Here is a 25,037-nt window from a genome sequence, read left to right on the forward strand (position 1 = left end):
TATAGAATTCATAAATCACTCATATCTATTTTTTTCATGCATATCTTTATTTTATTACTCATCTACCCATACACTTGATAAAGGGAGTGTCCATCACAAGGTTTTTACAATTACATGGTCATACAATAAAAGCTGTATAGTTACACAGTTATTATCAAAGATCAAGGCTATTGGATTACAGTTCAACAATTTCAGGTATTTCCTTCTGGCTATTCCAATATACTAGAAACTAAAAAGAAACATCCGTACAATGATTAAGTAGTCTTAATCATTGCCACCATAAATACCAGTGTGCAAATGTTTATCTGTGTCTCTGCTTTCAGTACTTCCAAATATATACCTAATAACCTAGACATTGTGTTTTAATCAGCCCTCAGGCTCATATGGCAACCCTGTACTTAGCCTCCTGTGGAAACACCACACTGCCTTCCAGAGGGGCTACACCATTCTACTTCCCTACCAACCGTGAATAGGTATATATCTCTTTCCACATCTTCTCCAGCACTTCTATCCTTCTGTTTATTTTTTAAACAGTTTTATTCACACACCATACAATCCATCCTAAGTATACAATCAATGACTCCTGGTATAGTCTCATCATTATAATTCATCACTGCAATCTATATGAGAACATTCTGATTTCTTCCACAAAGAAAGAAGAGAAAAAAAGAGAGAGGGAGAGAATCAACAACAACAAAAATCCCATACCCCTCCCTTATGTCCCCCTCTTATTTTTATCCATTCTACCAGTCTAGTCTTTTGATTGGGGAGTTTAGTCCATTAACATTTGACTGTAAAGACAGTACTTTCTTCAACCATTTTGTCTTTCGGATTTTATATGTTGTATTAGTTAGGGTTCTCTAGGGAAACAGAATCAATGAGAGGTATCTATGACTATAAAATTTATAAAAGTGACTCAAGCAACTATGGATATGCATGAGTCCAAATTCTATAGGGCAGTCAGCAAACTGTCAACTCCAAGGAAGATGTCCAATGAACTCCTCAGGAAACAAACTGGCAACTTCGATGAACTCCTCAGGAAACGAACCGGCAACTCTGATGAACTCCTCAGGAAACGTTTTGCTGGGCAGCCAAAGAAGTGAGGGTCCTCTATCTGTTTCGCTTATAAGTCTTCAACTGATTAATTGGATTAAATCCAGCCAATTGCATTTTCTCATTGCGGAAGACACACCTTTGGTGAGTCATCAGTCACAGCTGCAGCCAATTGACTGATAATTTAATAAACCAGCCTGTTGGTTTATTAACCAGCCACACGCATCCTCGCAGCAATTGTTAGGCCAGTGTTTGCTTGAACAGACAGCTGGGTACTATCACCTGGCCAAGTTGACACATGAACCTAACCATCACATATGTCATATCTTACTTTTACCCTTTAGTTACCCTTACTGCTAATCTTCCTTTCTGCACTCTTCTCCAAATCTCTCTCTCCTGTCTTTGCTTCTCTGCCTGTAGCACTCCTTTAGTATTTCTTGTAGAGCAGATCTCTTGTTCACAGACTCTCTCAGTGTCTGTTTATCTGTAAATATTTTAAACTCTCTCTCATTTTTGAAGGACATTTTTGCTGGATACAGAATTCTTGGTTGGCAGTTTTTCTCTTTCAGTATCTTAAATATATCATTCCATTGCCTTCTCACCTCCATGGTTTCTATTGAGAAATTCACACTTAGTCTTATCATGCTTCACTTGTATGTGATGGATCACTTTTCTCCTGCTGCTTTCAGAATTCTCTTTGTCTTTGATATTAGACAATCTGATTTGTAAATGTCTTGGTGTAGGTCTATTTGGATCTATTCTGTTGGGGTACACTGTTCTTCTTGGACCTGTCATTTTGTGTTTTGGGAAATTTTCAGTGATTATTTCCTCCATTATTCTTTTTTCCCCCTTTCCCCTCTCTTCTCCTTTTGGGACACACATGGCATGAATATTTATGCATTTCATGTTGTCATTCAATTCCCTGAAATCCTGCTAATATTTTTCCATTCTTTTCTTTATCTGTTCTTTTGTGTGTAGATTTAAGATGTCTTGTCCTGTAGTTCACAAATCCTTTCTTCTGCCTCTTCAAATCAGCTGTTGTATGTCTTCATTCTGTTTTTCATCCCTTCTGTTGTGCCTTTGATTCCCATAAGTTCTGCCATTTGTTTTGCAAGCTTTTGAGTTCTTCCATTTGGTCACTGTTTCAGTTTGCTAAAGCTGCCGAAACACAGTATAACAGAAATGGACTGGCTTTTAACAATGGGGATTTATTAGTTCACAAATTTACAGTTCTAAAGCCATGAAAATGTCCCAATTAAGGCATGAACAGGATGATACCTTCTCTGAAGAAAGGCCAATGGCAACCAGGATTCCTCTGTCACATGGGAAGGCACATGGCGGCATCTGCTGATCCTTCTTTCCCAGCTTCTGGGTTCAATGGCTATCTTCAGATGTCTTTGGGCATTTCTCTCTCAACTTCTCCTGTGAGTCCTTGTTGCTTCTCCTGGGGTGTTTTCTTTCTTTTCTTTTCTTTTTTCTTTCTTTTTTTTTTTTTTTTTTTTAATTTTTAACTGAACAACATTTCAAACAAAACAAATGAATGGATTAAGACAAATAACCTAAAATAACTGCTTTGTTTCCAGCATGTTCCTACCATACCCCAAGAAAATTAATAAACCATATCCAAACAAAGGAATAAGAAAAACAAATAATCTAAAATAACTGCATTGCTTCCAACATGTTCCTACCCATACCCCAAGAAAATTAACAAAACATAATCAGACAAAGGCATAAGAAAAACCAAATAACCTAAAATAACTACATTGAAGCTAATTTTTTAATGCAATAGCTTCATTTTTTTTTTTTACTTTATCAAAAAATTAAAAAAAATAACCACTTCAAACAAAAAAAAACAAAGGAATAAAAAAAACAAATAACCTAAAATAACTGTATGGCTTCCAACATGTCCCTACCTGGGGTGTTTTCTTTCTAAGCTCACTCACTCTCTGAGAGCTCTCTTAAAGAACTCCAGTAAGGGAGTAAGGCCCACCTTTAATTGTGTGGGTCACATAGCCATGAAAACAACCTAATCAAAAGGTCCCACCCACAGTAAGTCTGCACCCACAAAATGGATTAAGAGAACATAGTGTTTTCTGGGGTGTATAACAGTTCCAAACCAGCACACTCCACTCTCTGGACCCCAAAAAGGCATATTCTTTCCATGTGCAAAATACATTCATTCCATCACAATATCACAAAAGCTGAAATCATTTCAGTAACAATAAGTAAGTACAAACTCTTATCAAAATCAGTTACCAGGCATGGTCTGTCCTAAGGCAGAATTTCCCTCTGGCTGTGAATGTGTGAAACTAAGAACAAGTTACCTGCTTTCCATATACAAAGGAGGAACAGTCATAGCATAAACATTCCCATTGCCATAGGGAGAAACTAGAAGGAAAATAGGGGTCACTGGACCCAAACAGTTCCAAAAACCTGCAGGGCAAACTCCATTAGATTTTAAAGCCTGAGAGTCATCTACAGAAAGATGTTTTATCCTCAGGGCTTGAGAGAGTGGCAGTCCCATCCTCTCCAAGGGCTTAACGCAGTGGCCCTGCTCTCTCCAAATACTGGAGAGGGTTTCAGCATTTCAGAGCATTGGGGAGACCTCGGCCTCACCCTCCTCAAGCATTGGAGCAACACCTGAATCCTCTGCCGTATCTAGGGCATGGGTTCAGCCACTTCAGAACAGTGAGGTGGTGGCCAGACTCTCCCCAATCCCCATGGAATGTCCTCTACCCTCTGAGCTTTTGGGCAGCAACATTCTTCCTGAACAGTGGGTGGCCAAGCTCCCCCCAATTCCCCAGGCATCTGAGAGCCCTGGGGTGGTAACACTCTTCCTGAACAGGGTGGAAGGCTTTCTCTCTGTGAACTCCAGGCAGAGTCATCCTTTCCATGTGAACAGGTGGATCTGCTCTCCCGCCCTGAGGTTTCTTGTCTCCAGACCTCAGTTTCCATGTTCCTGCCCTTGAAGCCAGTTTTCCTTCAATCTTTCCCTTTTCTGTCCCTGTTAGTCCAGGCTGACAGTGGTTCCATTCACATAGATCTTGTAAAAAGTTGTCAGTTTGGCATGTGGCATACAGGAATCCCAACCATCAGACAATAGGACTTTCCACAGTTCCTTTCTGGATAACTCCATTTCCAATACTAGCTTGTCCTGAGATGGCTGACTGGTTCCATGTTTGGTTAAATCCTCATGTGGGGCACTATTCTCTGGAGTCTCACTTGCTGGAAGCCCAGAATTTTCCACACCATCCATTTCTGGTTTCTTTGTACCCAAGAGTTCAGTTTTCAGCTTGTCCCTTTCCTCTCGCATGTTACTATAAGCTAGTAAGGAGAAGCCAGGCTGCATTTTCCACATTTAATTTGGAAATCTCTTCAGCTGAGTACTCCAGCTGATCACTTTCAAATTCTGCCTTCCATCTAACACCAGAACTCAATTTTGCCAATTTCTCTGCCACTTTAATACAAGGTATACCAGTTTAAAGCTGTTATGGACCCCAAAAGAGCCATGATCTTTTAATCCAATCTTGTAGGGTTGAACCTTTTGATTGAATGTTTCCATGGAGACTGTGGGAGAGACCTTTGATTAAATTATCTCCATGGAGATGTAACCCCGCCCATTCAGGATGGGTCTTAATTAGATCACTGGAGTCCTTTAACAGAGCTCAACGAGAGAAAGAGTACAGAGAAGCTGAGAGAGACAGAGAGAAGCTAAGATATGTAATCCAGAGTTTGCCCTCGGGAGGAGCTAAGAGCCAACACAGACCAGACACTTGGAGATGCTGGGAGATGTAGACAGAAAGATGTTGGAGATGCTAAGCTAAGAGATGAAGCCCAGAATTTGCCCAGGAGAAGCTAAGAAAGAACTCTGAGATGCTTAGAGAGAAACAGCCCAGAGAACCAAGCAGAGAGCTGGGGGGGGAGGGGGTGGTAAGAGAGACAGAAGCCCAGAGACATTGTGGAGAAAGTCTTTTTGAAATAGAACTTGGGAGCAAAGGACCAACAGATGCCAGCCATGTGCTTTCCCAGCTGACAGAAGTGTTCTGAATGATATTGGCCTTTCTTCAGTGAAGGTAGCCTCTTGTTGATGCCTTAGTTTGGATAGTTTTATGGCCTTGGAATGTAAATTTGTAACCTAATAAATCCCCTTTATAAAAGCCAATCCATTTCTGGTATTTTGCATAACACCAACTTTACCAAAGCAGAAAATAAGGATTGCCTTCCTTTCAGTTTGCAATGACACATTCATTATTTCTTCCTAAGGCCTCATTAGTATCTTTAGTGTCCAGATTTCTACCAACAATCTCTTCAAAACAATCTGGGCCTTTCCTATCAGTCTCCTCACAGTTCTTCCAGAATCTTCCTCTTACCTGTTTATAAAGCTATTCCTGCATTTTTGGTACTGTATTTCCAAATCATAGCACCCCACCTCTCTGGTACTGAATCTGTTTTGGTTTGTTAAAGCAGCAGAATGAAATATACCAGAAATGGACTGGCTTTTAACAATAGGGATTTATTAGTTCACAAATTTACAGTTCTAAAACCATGAAAATACCCCAATTAAGGCATGAACAGAATGATACTTTCTCTGATGAATGGCTGATAGCCTCCAGGGTTCCTCTGTCACATGGGAAGGTGCCTGGTGACATCTGCTGATCCTTTTCTCCCAGCTTCTGGGTTCAATGGCTGTCTCCAAATGTCTCTGGATGTTTCTCTCTCAGCTTCTCCTTTGGGTCCTTTTTGCTTCTCCCAGGGTATTTTCTTTCCAAGCTCTCTCTCTCCTTGAGCTCTCTTAAAGGACTCCAGTAAAGGATTAAGACCCACCTTTAATTGTGTGGGTCACATTTCCATGGAAACAACCTAATCAAAAGGTCACATCCACAATAGGTCTGCACCCACAAGAATAGATTAAAAGAACATGGCATTTTATGGGGTACATAACAGTTCCAAACCAGCAAAGTCATATACTGTCTTCTTTGTATCCTTTATCTCTTTTGCCACATTTTCATTCAACTCATTGAATTGTTTTAGAAGATTTGTTGGAACATCTTTAATTAGTTTTTCAATTCCAGAATCTCATTTGAAGTGTTAGTATGTTCCTTTGTGTCATATCTTCTTGCTTCCTAGTGTGACTTGTGATTTTTTTGTTGGTATCTGGACATCTGATTTTCTTGAATTGTTTATTCTGAAGGTTGTTTTCTCTCTTTTGCCTAGGGTTTTCTTGTTGGTTGGCTTTCTTCTCAATCTGTTCTTTGACATTCGTTTCAACTTATTCTAGACCTCTAGCATAGCTTCTGTTTAACTGATCAAAATTTTTTAACCTCTTGTTTTTCTGATTCTTGCCTTGCCTATATGTAACTTTTTTGAGATTGCCCTTTTTGTATGTGTGCAGTTGTTTCACCCCCAGGAAAAATCTCTCTCTTCCTTCTTCCTCCTCAGGAATGATGATCTGCTGTTCATTTTGTTTTGATTTTTGCCTCTCTATTTTTAATACTCTTTACATTACCTCTAGCAACTCTTACCTGGAGGTCTGGCTCTGGGAGGAGGGCCTCCCCAGATAAGATCGACCGCAGTCAGATTTTCCCAGACAAGGCAGGCCCAGGACTCACAAAGAGGGTGTAATCAGTATCCAGGTTTCCTGGGGATGACTCCCAGTAGGGTGCCAGTCTTTCCTGTGGAACCTCTTAATTCTGTGCTTTTCCTGTCCTGCCCAGCAAATGGCACTTGTCAGCCCACTCCTCCCCACCAGCGTAAAGTGGGAATTTGCCTTTAATTCTCAGCAGATGCTTCCCCTGCCCGGGGTGGGTTGAGACAGAGGCTGAGGCTGAAGGTGGGCTTAAACTGTTTCTGTTTTCTAGCTCCTTGGGTTTTTCTAGCTCCTTGGGTCTGAGTTCTCTAAATAACTGTCACCACCTCTCCTGGGCCTTGTCCCCACTCTTTTGGTGGGGGGAACTGGTCTTCAGCCCCGTGTTCCCTGCAGGCTATTAAAGTTACAGGTGTTTCCAGTACTGCCCCTCAAGCTGGGAACATGCTTGAGACAGGTTGGGTTCCACTTTTTGTAAGGTGAAACTGTTACGTTTGAGACAGGCTGGTCTCTGCATTTTGTATGTTGAAACTGCTGCTGATATCTCAGTTCCTGGGTTGTAAATTTTCTGAATGAGAGCCACCAGTTGTGCTGGGCCCTGCCCCACCCCACCTCCAGTTCTTGGGGAAGATGCTCCCTTTAGGGAACTGTCTCCTTTACCTGATTAGTTACTTTGTCTCTCAGTCATTCCTTAATTCCACCCTTGCCTGGTGCAGTGCTGAAAACTGAGAATGTCTGCTGCTTTCTTTAATGGGCTGCTAATAGTAAAAAAGAAGAAGGAGGAAGAGGAGGAGAGGAGGAGGGGGGGAGGAGGAGGGTGAGGAAGAACAACAACGGAAATAAAAAGAGACCTCCCAGTTTCTTTTATGTTTGCCTGGTGGATTTATCTGTGCTTGGAGCTTATATTCAGCAGTCTGAATTTGTTAATAAAATCCTATGCCTCTTTATCCTCCTAACCATTATTGACCCCTAGCAATGGTGTGATACATTTGTTACTGTTGATGAAAGAATATTAAAATATTACTTTAGCCTAGTCCATCGTTTGCAATAGATCCATTTTTCCCCATGTACTTTAACTCCTTTTAATAGCATCTTACATTTGTTCTAGTTCTTAAAGGAACTTTTTAGTATTTGTACTGTTAATCACAGTCATTGTCTACCATTCCCTGTGTTATACAGTCCTGTTTTAACCTCTGGCTTTCCTTCTAGTGACATACGTAACTCTAAACTCCCCCGATCAACCACATTCACACACAATTCAGCCCTGTTAATTATACAATAATATGAAATAACTTAATTTTGACTAATGATATTCTCATGAAATTGTTCCTTGCAAGTGAGTTTTGACCAAAATTTGTATAGGACATTTGTGTCCTTGAATTATTAATATTTTGATCTTCTCTTTTGATGACCCAAAATAATAACAATTGTATGAAAATAGATTGTAAACCTTAGCTGATATGAGCTAGAATTAACTTTCATCATCTGTCTAGCCTGCTAACATATTTGTAGAAAAGTCTGACTTAATCATTTTCATCTTTCTGTTTCATTTGTATTCTTAAAATATAAACAAATACCTGAAATCCAGAATAAAAACCATTGACAAATGACTAGGCATATATGAAAGGGAAAATTGAAAAGGGAAAGTCAAAATTAAGAGAAGAAATAAAGGAGGAAATGTAGAGGAAAGCTCTAGTCCTAACATAGAACATACCACTTCTACCTTCCCCCAGCAGAGAGAGAGAGAGAGACAGAGACACTTCTCCCTACATGTAGAATACGCTTTTAGTGCATACCACTCTAGGATCAATTCCTAATGAGTTCACAAGGTAAGCTAAAACTCCAAGAACTGTAACTTTTACCCCTATGTGCTCCCTGTTTTTTCAAAGACAAGCTCTTTCTTTGAATGCACTGAAATCTTTCTCATTATCACATTATTGAATACCAACAGTTAAGATTGATATTACATGAAATTTTGGATTCAAAACCAATAAAATAAATAAAGCCCTCACAAGTTTGATAAAGGAAAACTGAGAACAAAAATAGAAAAGAGTAAGGATGCGGGACTGTATGAAAGAAACTGTGTGAAATCAATTTTTAAAATTTAGAGGGAATGGATTATTTCCTAACAAAATATAAATTTGTAAAACTGACTCAGGAAAAAATGGAAATTTTAAGTATCATAGAAGAGACTGGAAATGTGATTAGACTCCAGGTCCATGGGTCACAGCTGAAATTTTCAATTCTAAAGTTATTTAATTATTCTAGTCCATTGAGGAAAAGGTTCCACTTATTTTATGAAGGTAGAATAACTTTAATACCAAAACTTGATAAATGTAGTACAAAAAGGAAAACTGTAGGTCAATCTTACTTAAGAACTTATAGGTAAAATTATAAATAAAATATTATAAAGTCTAATCACATGAAAAGATTTTCAGCATCATTAATCATTAGGTAAATGCAAATTGAAAACACATTTAACCACATTAAAACTATACCCACTCAAATGGCTAAAATAAAAAAAGACAGATATAACAATTGTTATTGGAATGTGGAGAAATGGGAACCCTCATACATTGCTGGTTGGAATGTAAATTGGTGCAGACACCTTGGAAAACAGTTTGGCAGTTACTTACAAAGTTAAACATGAATTTAGCATAGTGTCCAGCAATTCTACTCCTATGTATCTATCCAGGAGAAATGAAAACATATACCCACACAAAGACTTGCACACAAATGTTCTTAACAGCATTATTCATAATAGCCAAATGCTGGAAACAACCCAGATATCCATCAACTGATTAATGGATAGACAAAATGTGGTATGTCCATATAATGGATATTATTCAGCAATAAAAAGGAATGAAGTATGATACGTGCTTTGGCGTGCATGAACCTCAAAAACATTATGCTAAATGAAAGAAACAAGACATAGAGACTATGTATTATATGATTCCATTTTATGAAATGTCCAGAAAAGATAAATCTAGAGAGACAGATGAGTGTTTGCCTGGGATAAAGGATGGGAACGGGGGTTAGCACGCATGAGGGATCTAATTGTGGTGGTGAAAATATGCCAAAGCTGACTTATGGTGATGGTTACCCAACTTGGTAAGTTTACTAAAAATCACTGAATAGTGCACTAAATGGTCATATGAATTATATGATATCTAAAATATGCCTTGATAAAATTGTAAAAAAAAAAATATCAAATACAAACCCAGCAGTGTATCAAAGGGTAATACACTGTGACTAGAAAGGGCTTTTTCTAAGAATATAGGAATGGTTGCTTATCAGGAAATCTGTAAAGGTAATCATTACCTTTGATCATATCAATAGGGTGATCAAACGGTATTTGGAAAAATTTAGCAATCATCATTAATTTAAAACTCTAAAGTAAAATAGGGGTAGAAGAAAACAACCTAAATATAACAAAGATAGATTGCTAAAATCCTACAGCAGCTGTTATCCTAAATAGCAAAACAGATAAAATCTTTATCTGTTAAAATCAGAAACAGGGATACTCTATATCACCATAATTACTTAACAATTGCTTTGAAGGTTTTAACAATTGCATAATAAAATAAAATGAAATAATTGGCATACACATTAGAAAAAGATATACAATTATCCCTAGTTTCTGATTATTATGACTATATGCATGATACAAGAACTTAAGAGAATGCGGTAAAGTAGAAGGATATAATATAAATATATAATAATTGGTAATTTTCTCTCCTCTGTCTAAAAAAAATATGTAAATGAAAATTTAAAAGTCCTTTCACAATAGCAATAAAAAGAATAAATATGTAGGAATGTATTTAATAAAAGAAAGGCATAATCCTATATGAAGAAAGCTATACAATAATGGAAAAGCTTCTTGAACAGAAAGACTTAATATCATAAAATGTCAATTTTCTCAAAATTAATTAATAAGTTTAATGCAGTTCCTAACAGTCTCCTGACAGGATTGGGATGGTGAAGAGGAATTGAATAAATTTATTTAAGTATATATGGAAAATAAATGTCCCAAAAGAGCCAAGGAAACAATGAAAAAGAGCAGTGAGGGTAGACTTACCATATTAGATATCCAATGCTATAAAGACATTGTAATGAAATATGCTATCAGAATAGGAGCAAATAGATAAATAGAATAGAATAAAGAATCCAAAAATAGATCTTATATACTCTGAGATCTATTATGAGAATGTAATATATGACCAAGGTTCAATTCAGTTGGGAAAGGGAGGATTATTTAATAAATGGTGCTGTTACAGAACTGGCTGTCCATCTGGAAAAAAATGTCAATGTTTCTCCACTCTTACTCTGTATAAAAATTAATTTTACATGGAACAGTGGGCTGCCTAAATGAAAGAAATAAAGCTTGCAAGATAATCTAGGAGCCTATATCTGCAAACTGGAACAAAAGAGACTTTCTAACCAGGACTGAAAAAGAAAGCTGTATTTGAAGTCCTAAAAGTGAAAATTGTACAGCAAAAGTATTATGAAACAACCTTCAATGGACAAAGGATAAATGTAGAAAAATACAATAGAAAGACAAAGTGTTAGTGTGTAGGTGTGTTGGGTGTGTGTGTGTTTATTACAGAGAACTCTTGTCAATCAAAGCATAGAGGAAAAAAGGGAGGAAAAACATAGGGAGAAGAACAATTATAGATGGCTAAAAATATGGAAAAAAAATTCTTATATTCACTCATCAGGAAAATTCAAATTAAGGAAACAATGTGATACCACTTGCCAAAATAAAATAAAAGCTCTAACACTTTTTTCTGGCAGGAATGTTGTGCTTTCATACATGGCTGATGGGAACATGAAGTGTTACAGCCACTTCAGAAAGCAATGTGGCAACATTTATTTTTTTTAAATGTTTATACTCTTTTACCCTCCTGGGGTCAGTTCAGTTCCTGAAAATCTATCCCATAGAGGTAAAATCAATACATAAGGACATATGTTCAAGACTTATTTATAGTAGCAGAAAAGGAAAAAAAAAAAGTGTGTGTGTATGAATGTATATATGTTTGTTGTGTTGGGGGTTGAATCATGTCCCCCACAACAGATATGTTCAGGTCCTGATCCCTGGTCCTGTGGGGGTGAACCCATTTGAAATTAGGCTCTTTGAAGACATTGTGAATTAAATTGTGCCCAAACTGAAAGAGGTAGGCCTTAATCCAATATGGCTGAAGTCCTTAAAAGCAAAGGAAATTGGACACAGAAAGAAAGCCACCAGAAGCACCCAGAAGCTGAAAGTAAAAGGAACCCAGAAGAGGAAGGAGACGATGCTGCCGTGTGCATTGCCATGTGACAGAAAAGCCAAGCAACCCCAGATATTGCGAGCCAGCCAGAATATTCCAACCCAAGGAGGGAGCAAACCTTCTAGCCTCTGAAACCATGAGCCAGTAAATTCCTGTTGTTAAGGTAGCCGATTGTACAGTATTTGTTTTAGCAGCCAGGAAGCTAAAACATATTTATATACCAGAAACAAAATAAATAGCCATAATAAGGAAGTGACTGAAAAAATATTATTGTATCTACACTATGGAATATTCAGTCATTAAACAGAATAAATGAGAACTACACATTTCCTAGACAACTTGGAGGAATTTCTGTGAGGCATTGTTGAGAAAAATAGCAAGATACAGCAAAACATATAATAAAACATATAATAACCACAAGAAAAAATACCTATTATGTATGTGTATATATGTGAGAATTATGTCAGCAGAGGATTATATTTATGGAAAAAAATATGAAAGGATGCATTCAAAGTAGAGAAGGAGGGATGGAGAGGAGCGATGGACAACCAAACACAGAAGGAAAGAAGTTCATTTTTAAAATGGCAGGGTGTGACTATTTATGGTTTTATATAAAATTACATAAGCAAAAAAATGGGATTCAGTGAAGTACAGGAATTTTAATTTTTTTTTTTTTTAGAGTTATCACCATTTGGAGTTCTTTGTTCTTTGGGAAATTGTTAGGTGTTTTTTATTGTTGTTTTAGCATTATTTAGAGAGGTCAAGTAGATACAGTCTAATGAGTCAACTTCCCCTTATAATTGTGCTTCCTTAATTAAACTTTTTTCTAATTAAAAAGTAAAATTACTTATTTTAGAAAATATGAAAAAATATAGAACAACAGTGAAAACAATTAATATAACACTAGTATTCCCACCACCCAGAGATACACACTATTAAGATTTTAGAGTACATCATTCATTCTCCTCAATTTTTGTTTTTCAATGAAATATAAAATAAAAATCTTACAAATGTTGAATATTTTATTTAAAATAAGTGTTCATACTTGAACATTTTAAAAGTATATAATTTCTGTTTGTGAACTGTGTAGTTTATTCTTTTGACCTCTTTCCTTTCCCATTCATTATTTACTATTCTTTTCTAGTTCCTGGCAGACATGGAAAATAATGTACTTTTTCGGGATGATATAGAATGTCAGAAACTCATTATGGAAGCAATGAAGTATCACCTATTACCAGAGAGACGGCCCATGTTACAAAGTCCTCGAACAAAACCTAGGAAATCAACTGTTGGTACATTGTTTGCAGTTGGAGGAATGGATTCGACAAAAGGTACTGAATGATCTTGAAAAGAATACTAATAAGTAATATGTGTGACCAAAAGGCTCTTTGGAGAAATGGCTGGTTCCAGGACGGGCAGGGAAAGTTCAAGATAAGCCTAAAAATGATGCAGTGCTGAAAGTATGATGGAGATAGTTCAAAAGCAGACAGGAGGCAACATTGTAGGGGCTACCAACCTAGGACAAGTTTTTTTTTCCCCCCATTTTTTTATTGTGGAATATAATATATATACATAAAAGTGATAACTTTCAAAAGTGCAACTTAACAAGTAGTTAGAGAGGAACTTTCAAAGAATGTTATGGGTTACAGTTCTATAATTTCAGGTATTTCTTTATTGTGAAATATAACAGATACACAGAAAGGTGATAACTTTCAAAGTACAATTTAACAAGTAGCTATAGAGAAAATTTCTAAGAATGTTATAGGTTACAGTTCCACCTTTTCAGTTCTTTCCTTCTAGCTATTCTAATACCCAGCAACTAAGAAAAAACAATTATATAAAGATTCAGTATTCGTAATCCTTTTTTAAATTCTATCTTGTCTGTTGTTACCCTGTCCTCTAGTTTAATCACTTTCCTGATCTTCAGGGATGTCTAGGCAGTGACCACAAATCTGGGACAGTTTGATCATCAAAAGAAATAATGACAGCAAAAGATTATAACCCATTAACTCAATAAGTTTCCATGAGTCCACACTGATGCAAATAAAGAAGGAAAAGCCTTACACTAGAACACCAACTAATAAATGTAGAAGGAAAAATGGGGTTAGAAAAATCACCATTTGTCTACCATCATAATAATAATTGATTCAGGCAAGAATCATCCATCACTGGATGCTAAGACTAGTGGTTGAAAGTTTGAAGAAAACAGGGTATTTTAGTCTCAAATATCTCTGCACAACATGCTTATTAGTCACAAAGAGTAAAACAGTATCTTTACAGTGAAGAAACCTGCCCCATAACACCTTATCCAAATAGTCAAAGTTAGCATTGCCAATAATTAGACTAATCAAAAGCATGTGACTGATAGGATTCACTGAGAATTCAGCAGCACATCTGTAGAATATTCTTGCCAAAAGTATACAACCTGAAATTAATGATGAGGAAAAAGCAAATCCAAGTTGAGGGACATTCTGCAAAATAACTTAGCTGTTACCATCAAAAGGTCATGCCATGAAATTTAAAAAATTTAAAAAAAAAGATTCAGGAATTCTTTCAGATTAAAGGAGACCAAAGAGATACCACAATTGATTGTTATGCATGGTCTTGGATTTTCTTTTGCTGTAAGGACATGAATGGGACATTTGGCAAAATCCAAATAAGGTTGGTAGATTAGATAACAATGTATCAATGTTGACTTCCAGATTTTGATGATTGTATTGTGGTTTTATAAGAGAAGTTCTTGTTTTGAGGGATATACATAGAAGTATTTAGAGGTACAGGGGTATTATGTCTGCAGCTTATTCTTAAATCATTCAGAAAAAATACATACATACATAGCTAGATACATAGCAATGTAGTAAAAGGTAAACACCTGGAGAATCTGGTCAAGGATATCTGGGAATTCTTTGTACCATTCTTGCAACAGCCATTACTAATAGTAACAGTAATAGCAATTAGCACCATGTATAGTGCCTACTCTGTTCCAGGTATTGTGCTAGGAACTTTCTGTGTATTATCTGTTAGTATACATTGATCTCCCCTTCCCCTGAATCCCTAATACCAATAGTCTACAGTCCCCTGACAGTAACTCTCTAACTTCTGGTTACTTCTCTATCCTCAGCTCCTACTTCTCCCCTCACTCCTCCAGCCCCATTAGTCTCTTTGTTGTCCATCTAACATGCCAAACATTATCCCACTCTTTTTCAAAGCTTCAACAGTTACCTCTGTATTGATCAGTATATCATACTGTCTCACTTTTATTTCATTCTCATGTTTGACTTTATTCTCATATTTCCAACTTGTGTTAAATATCTTTTTGATATTTGCTTTTGCCTCTCACTTGGTGTGTCCAAATCTTCTCTGACCTTGTTTCCAGACTTGAGAACTTGGAATCATAATGTAATGTCCTTCAATGGACATTGACTCTGGCTCACCTAAGCAGATAAGGAATTTATTGAAAGGAACTACATCCACTGCCTCTGTTTCTTTGTAATACCTGCTTAGATTCTAAATCCTAGGTGCAAACTTCCAGTTAGCTAGCCTTATATCAATCCTGGGCCCTAAATTGCCAAGGGCAAGGAGGATGACTATGTGTCTTTTCAGCTTTCTGTTGTGGGAGATGGGTTTCTCCCTCCCATCATCTTATGCAGTGGAAAGTTCCCAATTATGGGAAGTCAGCTCACTTTTTAAGTAGCCAAGCAAACGGTAAATATCTACAGGCTCTCTCTTTCAAACCCTAAATTCTCAAAGTCACCAAGCTTCCTTCAAATGGGTCTTATGTCTACTCCTTCCAAATTTCCATGGCTTTCTTTCTCATTAGAGTTAGCCTCTTAAATGCCATGCTCTGTATCCTGTGAAGTCAGCTTACATGTTTCAATCTTGTTTATTTAGGGGGACTAGCATTCATTAAGTTGAAAGGCAAATGTGTCAGGCATTATTCTAAGTACTTGGCATATATAATTTTATTTCATCTTCATAACTTTAAGAGTTGCACGTTATTATTGCCCCCTTTTATAAATGAAGACACCAAAACTTAGAGAATTAAGTAACTTTCCCAGGATCGCACAACGAATACATGATGAAATCAGGATTCAAGAACAGGCATTCTGACTCTGGAGACTACTGTACTCTGCTTCCTTAACTCATTTCTCTGCTCAAGAACCCCAGAAGTCATTATTTCTTATCATAGCAGATGTGAATTCCTCTTCCTGGTGTCAAGACTTTCCGTAATCTGGCTCTTGTTGTTTGACCAGCTTTATTTCTGAGCCTTTCTTAATACTAAGATACTCTGACTTTCCATACTATTCAAACTATCTTCCTTGACCTTAAATTATTCTTGATGTTATTATAATGAAGAGCCATTTGCATTAGTTGGTTCGTAGTCTGATCATTGGGCTCTTGGTCCCTTTCCTCATATGTCTGTTTAGTACAGGGCCCAACAAATAAGATGGTAATGGTCCTAATCAGCCACTAAGAAAATGTTGGAATATATTTGTGCTTACTTTTATAAGGGTCAATCAATATAGATTAGGGAAGATTTTACATAGAATTTGTAATTATTAGTACTTTGTTATTTTTATATAGTTGGGGTTTTAAAAAGATAAATGAGATTATGTTTTAAGATTTTATGTTTTAATAATTATGTTTGGAATTTACAAAAGAACTTTCAGTTGTAATAACATAAGACTATGATACTGTTTAGTGAACTATAAAAGAAATAATGTAAAATTCAATTGAAAAATATTATTTAAATACATTAGTGAAGAGAGATAATTAGCATTGCCTTATTTGATGAAAGACCCTTTTAAGATGAAATTTAGAGTGATGAATCAAGTATACTGTTACATCAGATGATCTGAGCATATAAGTAAATCTCATAGCAAAAAGTCGTAAGGAAAAATTATTCAAATCCAGATATATTTTTGAACAGCTCCTATGTACAAGGGACTATATTTGAGGCTGTGAAAAATACAGAGGTGGAGAAAAATTAGGTATCTACCCCCAAATAACTTAGAATTCTTAAAGGTAAATAAAAAATAATAAAAACTAGAACATATGAGAAAATACTCTACATAAAACAAAACTGTTTCTAAATCTTAGGAGATGGTTACTACTACTAATGCTCTGCTGACCTAATCGTAACAAGTACTATATAAGTGTTTCTCACACTCTTTGTCAAGTAAAAGTAGTTCTATAAGGATAGCACTGATTTCGTGTTATTTTAGAAACTTAGAAGAGAGGTCAGGTAGACTCTAGTTGAACTCTTCATAATTTGGGGTTTGGGGTTTTTTAGAGATGTGGTGCTTTGCTTTTTAACCTCCACTGGTCTCACCTCATGAAGTAAAAAGAGTTCCTATAATCTTCTAATTCTTAAAAAATGTAGATGCCGTCAGGGAGCAACCCCCTCAACTTCCTACACTCAAAGTTGCCACAGTACTTGCATCTGCACTTATCCTCTCGTCCTTCCTCGTTGCCATGGAACATGTATCCTCTCCTTCCTATGACAGCCAGCCTCTCGCTCTGTGTTCTGGTTACCACCCTTTCCTGCCTCCTCAGTAACTTCACACAATCAATTGTGATCCTGTTCCTCCCCTGTATTTTCACATTGTTTCTTTTCTACTTCATCTTTCCTGTTAGCATTTAAGCAAACTCAGGTCTTCCCAATTTTAAAAGGAAATGAAACAAAACCTCCCTCAACCTACTTTTTGTTCTCAAGTAATTCCTCTATCTCTCCTCCCCCTTATAGCCAAACTTGTCAGAAGAATTGTCTACTCACCATCTGTATTTCCTCACCTCCCAGTTATGTCTCAACCACTCTAATAAAAGTCCACTCTGTAAAGTCACCAGTGACCTCCATGTAGTTAAATCCAATAGCACTTTTTAGTCTTCATCTGACTTCATCTCTCAGTAGCTTTTGATACTATTAGCAGTCCCACCTCCTTGAAACTTTCTTCCTTTGGCTTCCATGACCCTAAACTACCCCTGTCATTTCTGGCTGTTGCTTCTCAACCTCTTTTGATAAATGATCTTTGCCTACTTTATCTTTAAATACTGAAGACTGTTGAAGCCTGGGAGAAGAGTAAGAGATGAAGTTAGACCTAGCCAGGGGCTTGTTGGAATACAATAAAAGTATTGTTATAAATGCTAATAAAATAGTACTTTTGTATATAATTTCATAAAATGCTCAATCATGGCAAAATCTTTATTTATATAACCTCTATATATTACCATTATTACCATATATTACCATTAAGGAGCAACAAGCATTGAAAAGTATGATCTCCGTACAAATATGTGGACTCCTGTAGCAAATATGAATGGGAGGAGGCTACAGTTCGGTGTTGCAGTGTTAGATGACAAACTGTATGTGGTTGGAGGAAGAGATGGACTGAAAACTTTGAACACTGTCGAGTGCTACAACCCCAAAACAAAAACTTGGAGTGTCATGCCTCCTATGTCCACACACAGGCATGGCCTTGGTAAGTATGACTAAACATTTGTTCATAATATCTTACATTATACTTCCATAGCATTTTATATTCTGTGTCAGGCGGAAAAAGACCAATGTGGCAGCTGCAAAGTCAGCAGCAATCCATCACCAAGCAGTCCTTCATATGCTCCCTGTTATCTAAGATGTAGAAGCAGAGAAAATTAGCTTATACATAAATGTGGCAGCAGTCAATACAAGTAAAACAATGAATATTCCAGGATTTTAGCATAGCATGATTTTAGTGTAGCATGATGGTCTGACAAACCACTTTTTTTATATATGTATTCTGTGTTGACAATTAGTATCATCTAATGTAATTGAAATGCTTATTTAAAAATCTTTCACATGATTGTTTTTCATCTATTTCCTCTGATTTTTAAGCAGAAATAAGAGAAAACCTAGAAGATTTTGAAGTGGCACAGAGACTGTAATGAAAGAGACTTTTCATTCTTTCATTCACTAATTCACTGAGCAGACATTTATTTGAGCATCTACCATGTGCTATGCTCTTTGCTCTGTAGGTATACACAGATGAAGAACACTATCTCTACCCTCAAGGAACTGATGGCTCATCCTGAGTTGGATAGAAGAGAATTTAAAGATCATTTGTATCAGATGATCTCTCATTTCTTAGTGAAACAGGAGAAAGAATTGTTTGATTAGAGTGAAGGAAGTGTAAAAAATAATTAGATGGGGGCTTTTCCTCCATAGCAAACCAGCCCAAAACTTAGTGGCTTAAAATAATTTATTTAGCTCATGGATCTGTGGGTCAGCTGGGTGGTTCCTGGGGTGTCGGATTCCTTGGCTGATCTCAGCTGGGTTTTCTCATGAATCTTTGGTGACTAGCAAGGCAGCTGGGTGACCCAGGATGGCCTCACTCACATATCTGGTGATGGGCAGATTGCCGGGCTGTACAGCAGGGGCAGCTGGGCCACATGTCTGTAATCATCCAGCAGGCTAGCCCAGGCTTCTTCTCATGGTGGCAGTCACAGGGTTTCAAAAGCAGCAAGAGGAAGCACTTTCCAAGATTCCGCTTGCAAAATATTTGGTAACGTCCCGCTGGCCAAAGCAAGTGACATGGGCAAGTCCAAATTCCAGGAGTGAAGAAATAAATGTCTCTTGATTAGAGTTGCTGCAGAGTCACATAGCAAATAGGCATGAATTCAGGGATAGGATGAATTTGTGACCATATTTCAATCTACCACAATTTGGAAAAGGTTTAAAATAGTCACTATGAAGAATTTGATAGGTCACCTATAAAAGATGAATTAAAAGATGGATGAATAGCCATGAAGGCAAAGTTGAGTTTAAATAGCATAGTTTTGTACTGTACTCAGTTTATTAATACTGAGCACCAGGGTAGTGGCTGTACAAAAAAACAATAGCCAGTAATGACAGCTATGTAGGAGTGAAGATTGGCATGGTGGTGGGTACAGCAAAAAGCCAAAGAGACAAGGGATTCTAATAGATGAATTATGTCGCAGTGAAAGGTGACCTTAGGTTCCAAGTTCAGGAAGGAAGCAAAACCAGAGGGTTAAGGATAAAGTACTGAGAGAAGGAGCTTAAAATTAACTATATGAAACTTAACAAGGAAAAATATGAAACGTTACTGTGAGTCCATAAAAGCAACCATTACAGAGACACAAATTGGGGAAATACATGTTAAAAGAAGCATGAATAAGATTTAGATTAAGTCCAGAGTCAGTAATGTGATTCAGCTGCATTCCTGCCGTGTCTCCCCACCACGGGAAAAAGAAACTTAATTCTAACTTAGAGTACATTCTAATAAATGTAGTACATAGAATGAGATTGCCCATACAGAAGACTTTATCATATTGCAAACTCAAAGGAGAACAATCATATAACTCAAACTGTCAAGAAGCTCTTATTTCAGATTTCTGTGTCCTTTAAAAAAGCCTTATTCTTAACCAATTTACCTTATAATAAATAAATGTTATAAAGACAAACTTACAAATAAACTTATATTTAAGAAACACTCCTTTTATATCTTTATTTTTGGGAATTCTGAGATTTCATTTGAAAAAAAGTGTTCTGCTAAAATTTATTTTCAAAGCTATTGTTTAAGAAGTCTGACTAGATGGACCCTTTAATTTCCTTCCAGCCCTTTGCCTGATTTTTTTTTCTTTGTGTGTGTGTGTGTGTGTGTGTGTGTGTGTGTACATATATGTAAAATAGGCAGTAATGTTAGGGCACAATATATAATATAACAAAGGAATGGTTTGTAACAAAGGAATGTGCTGGTTTGGGTCCTGCATGAATGAAGAATATTTTTATCTCATCTGCTCATGATTTCACCAATGAAAACATTTTTATCTCAGATTTTTTTTTGGCCTTCACCTGGCTGTGATCATGTCACACCTCTTCTGAAACCTTCTATGGGCTCGCCATCTCATCAGAATAAAATCCAAAGTCCTTTCAGTAGCCCAAGCACCCTGCATGATGTGGCTCCACACTCTGCCTCATCTACACTGTTCCCCTCACCCACTCTGCTCAGCCAAGCTGGCCTCCATGCTGTACCTCCCATACGCCAAGCATGCCGGGGCCTTTACACATGCTGTTCCGCCCGTTACCTCCTCTTCTCCCAGATGTCTGCATGTATGGTTTTCTAACTTCATTCAGGTTTCTGCTCAAAGAGATCTCCCCTGTTCCTTCTATCCTCTTACTCCGCTCCGTTTTTCTTATTAGTTCTTATCAATACCTAATACATATATATCCCACTAAAACATGGGGCAGAGTGCTTATCTGTTTTATCCTATTAAGTACCTGACACTTAGTAGAAGCCTGGTAGATATTTATTAAATCAATGAACAAATGAATCTGATTCAGTTCCCTTGTGGTGAATCACCAATAGATTGAAGTAACAAATCTAACTACATAAAATTTTATGAATTTGAATTAGTAGGGGGAAAGGAAGAAAAATGCTTTTTCAAATATATCTTCAATCCAAATTTTTGAAAAATTTGTTATGTAATGACAGTATGTGCATCTGGTATAGTTTTCGGTAAGTTCCACTGTTGGGCCTCAAAATACTGCCTCTACAAAAGAATGATCTGGCAAGTGTAATTCAATGTTTTGTTTTTCATGTTGGCATCCAAGAGATTGAACTGTCAACCCTTTGTTTGGCCCCTTAAAGGGTTGCTTTTGTGGGGCAGGAATGAAAGCAGTGGCAGCACAGCTGCATTCCTTGTGTTTTTACCACGTGCAGGGCATTCTTTTAGGAGCAGTATATAGACTATAAGCCTCACGACATCCCTAAAAGTGATATTATCCCTGAGGCTTCCCAGGGCGACTCGAACTTTTCAGCCGCAGGTACCTAGAATGTTCAAGGAGAGCCAGCATGTGACCTTATGCTCTAAGCGTCAACTTTTCTGCCTCACTATTTATCTTAAAAATTTATGCAAAATTTGTATTTTACCCTAGAACATATTCTTTTCAGGTTTTTCTATAAAAACAATGTTTAATTATGTTATCACCGAGTAAAACTGATTCTATAGTAACTGATTCTATGTGTGTATATATGCACACACACTGCCTCTAAACCTCTGAAGACTAGAACCATTCTTCTCTACTGCCCTCACTTCCGCTAAAAAGTGCAGTGAGAAAGCCAAATGACTAGATCATAAATTTTTACTTAAATTTCCATGTTTATTGTATTATATTATGATAAAAATATGATTTTTAAGACTTGGCAGCAATGTTAAGTCATTACTTCCTTCCTGTCTCTTCGTAGGTGTGGCTGTATTAGAAGGTCCCATGTATGCAGTGGGAGGGCATGATGGCTGGAGCTATCTGAACACAGTTGAAAGATGGGACCCTCAGGCTCGCCAGTGGAATTTTGTTGCCACTATGTCTACCCCGAGGAGTACAGTAGGTGTGGCTGTACTAAGTGGAAAGTAAGGAAATATTTACAGTTCCATTTAAAACACAATAAACCAAATTTATTATGCTAAGTCATTTCCATTTTAAAGATAAACATAAAAAATTTATGAAAGAGAAAGATTTCAGGTGATGTAAAGAAATTGTAAAGTCATTCTTTTTGTAATAGTTCTAAATTAAAAATAGCACAAAGTTAACTTAGGCTTTCATTCTAATGTGTAGATACTGTAAATTTCTAGTTATCCTTTTGAGTGAAGAAATTTTACATAAATAGAATTAATTGTAGAGTAAAAATCTGGTAGTTTTTATACCTTTAAAAGTATATGGTCTTTAAAAGTAATGTGATCTCTCTCAGTGTTTCCCTAAATAATTCTTCTGTGTCTTCTACAGATTTATCTTTATTTTTACTTCTCTTCTTTCTTATCTTGGTACACTGGTGAAAACTGGAGTGGATATAGAAAGAGGGGCTCTGTCTTGCATCTTTTTGGCTCTAAATAGAGAAAGCAGATGTGGCTAGAGCTATAGCCAATAGCTCTTGTTACTCAGAGTGTAAACACATATCTTTGTTCGGTCTTCTCTTCTTCTATGGAATGAAACCCTATATGATTATTAAATAAAGACTATTTGTTGCATACCTTTGCTCACTGAAAATGCCTTATTGTTTCCAGAGAAAGGAAGGAAATGTGGTTAAAAGACAGGGATTTAAAATTATTTGTAGGATGCTGTCATTGCTTATCAAGAGAAAAGAAAAAATTCATAACACTGTCTATTTTATGGTAGATAGAAGAGTCAGTCACCAAAAAATCTAGTAAATGAAAGAAGGGAAAGAAAATGAACAATATCTTCTCAGTTTTGACTCTTTCCTTTAAATTTTGGGGATTAGTTCATTGGACTAATTTTTTACAGTGGCACATTTTTTAGCCTTTATTTCTTATAGAGGACAAAAGAATAACTCTTCTCTAAAATCTGATTTCCAGAGCTTGGACTTCGACATGGAAATACCTTACTTTCTTCCCTTTTTTTGCTCTAAAGAGAAATACGTATTTCAGTCTTTAACCTACTTAAAGTATAATTTATTGAATATAATTCCGAGCAGTGTAATTTGCATAGAGGAAGCTAAGAATCTCTGATCTACTAAATATTAAGAAATTTGGTTTTGTAAGTACAGTATTTCTGCATTGTGATTATAATTGTGAAAATATTTAATCTATAAGTAACTTCTACAGTGGAGCACCAGCACATTTGGTGTATTCAAATGTGGAATTCCAAGTGAATTTGTTTTTTAGTTTTCATTTTTTGTTTCTTTAATTTTTTATGTAATGAATAAAATCAAGGAAGAAAAGAATATCATTTCAGAAATGCCATAAAGTAGTAGTATTAAGAGGCTAGAATTACTTCAGCTTCCTTTAACTTCTACTGCACCCACTTTTTGATCTGGTCCCACCAATTCTTCACTTGGTTTGGAGCCCAAGTCCACTCGCTCTCAAGTCCCTCACTGCTATCCCCCTCACCCTGCAGACTTGCAGCCCGAACTTCTGTGTCCAAGTGGTTGAGCCCTTCCTACAGTCACAAATGCAGATCTGTCTGTTGTCCCTTCCTTAAGCCCTAAAGATCTGTTGAGAGTTGATACTAGCCTCAAACCTGCCCCTCTTTCCCTGTCTCCTTACATTCTATCAATGATCCTGTCTCTTCCTTGCAGTAAAAAGCATGACCCAGATGAACCCTTTCAATGTCATGTACAGTCCCCTTCCTCTAAGCCCCACTGTCCCTATAATCATAACTACTTCCACACTCATTCCCCCTCCTCAGGTGTCAAGGGATGGCACATCAAAGGCCATTCCTTTCCTTTACCTGTTACCCCTCCTTTAGGAGCTCACCCTATCAACGTTACTTCTTCCTCTTGAATTTCTTTCTTTTCCTCTCTCGTGGATCCTCTCCCTTCACTTCATGAATTTGTTCAAGTTTCTCCCATCCTAAAAATAAGTACAACACTCCAACTCCACACACTCCACCCTCAGACTTATTCTTTCTCATATATCCCTAGTGACGGTGATGGCACTCTGTTGCCCTCTAAAAAATCTAGGATTAATGTTAAACTCCTCCCACATTCTGCCCCCAAATCACATCCACTTTTAACTTCTAGAGATCTTTCAATTCTATCCTGTCTTCCATCTCACTATCACTGTCTCACCTCTTTCCTGGCTGTTGTGCTCTCTCTCCAAATGGTTACCTTGCCCCTAACCTTAACTCGGTCCCTTTCATCCTTCTTTTAAGATGCCTTACCTAATGTTCTACCTAAAATAGGGTCATGCCACTTTATTGCTGGAAACTTTTCAGTAGGAGACTGTTTGACCAAGCCTCCTTTACGATCTCACTCTATCCACCTCTCACGTCTTCTCTCTCCCCTACCCATCACATGTTACAATCCAGAACTAATCTTATGTGTGAAAAATATATTTTGTTTCACACTCCTCATATCTGTTAATACCCTCTTAGAATGCTGTTTCCCCTGCTTTCTTACCTGGAAAACTCAATCGTCTTTGAAAACTTGCTCAAAATCACCTCTGGAAAACCTTCTCCAACCCTTACTTCCTTTTCTCACCTCCCTACACTACACTCATTATCCATTCCATCCTCAGCATTTTCATTCTGTGTAATTTGTGTATAATTGTATTGTAGCATGTCCCACTCTATTGTAATTAGTTACTGGTTCATCATCCATAGTAGATCATAGTTTTTGGGC

General features: G+C 37.0%; 1 protein-coding gene across 4 annotated transcripts in view; it reads left to right on the top strand.

Annotated features, from left to right (window-relative positions):
• Positions 1-25,037, top strand: part of KLHL5 (kelch like family member 5) — a 134,237-nt gene that overhangs the window by 67,445 nt on the left and 41,755 nt on the right. For all 4 annotated transcript variants that reach the window (XM_037829598.1, XM_037829600.1, XM_037829597.1 and 1 more), the window contains 3 exons: positions 13,052-13,238; positions 18,162-18,386; positions 22,149-22,311. In XM_037829598.1, the coding sequence (XP_037685526.1) occupies positions 13,052-13,238; positions 18,162-18,386; positions 22,149-22,311 (575 nt within the window). The remainder of the gene's footprint in view (positions 1-13,051; positions 13,239-18,161; positions 18,387-22,148; positions 22,312-25,037) is intronic.

This window comes from Choloepus didactylus, chromosome 3 (genome assembly GCF_015220235.1).
Source record: "Choloepus didactylus isolate mChoDid1 chromosome 3, mChoDid1.pri, whole genome shotgun sequence".
In the NCBI taxonomy this organism is placed as follows: domain Eukaryota; kingdom Metazoa; phylum Chordata; class Mammalia; order Pilosa; family Megalonychidae; genus Choloepus; species Choloepus didactylus.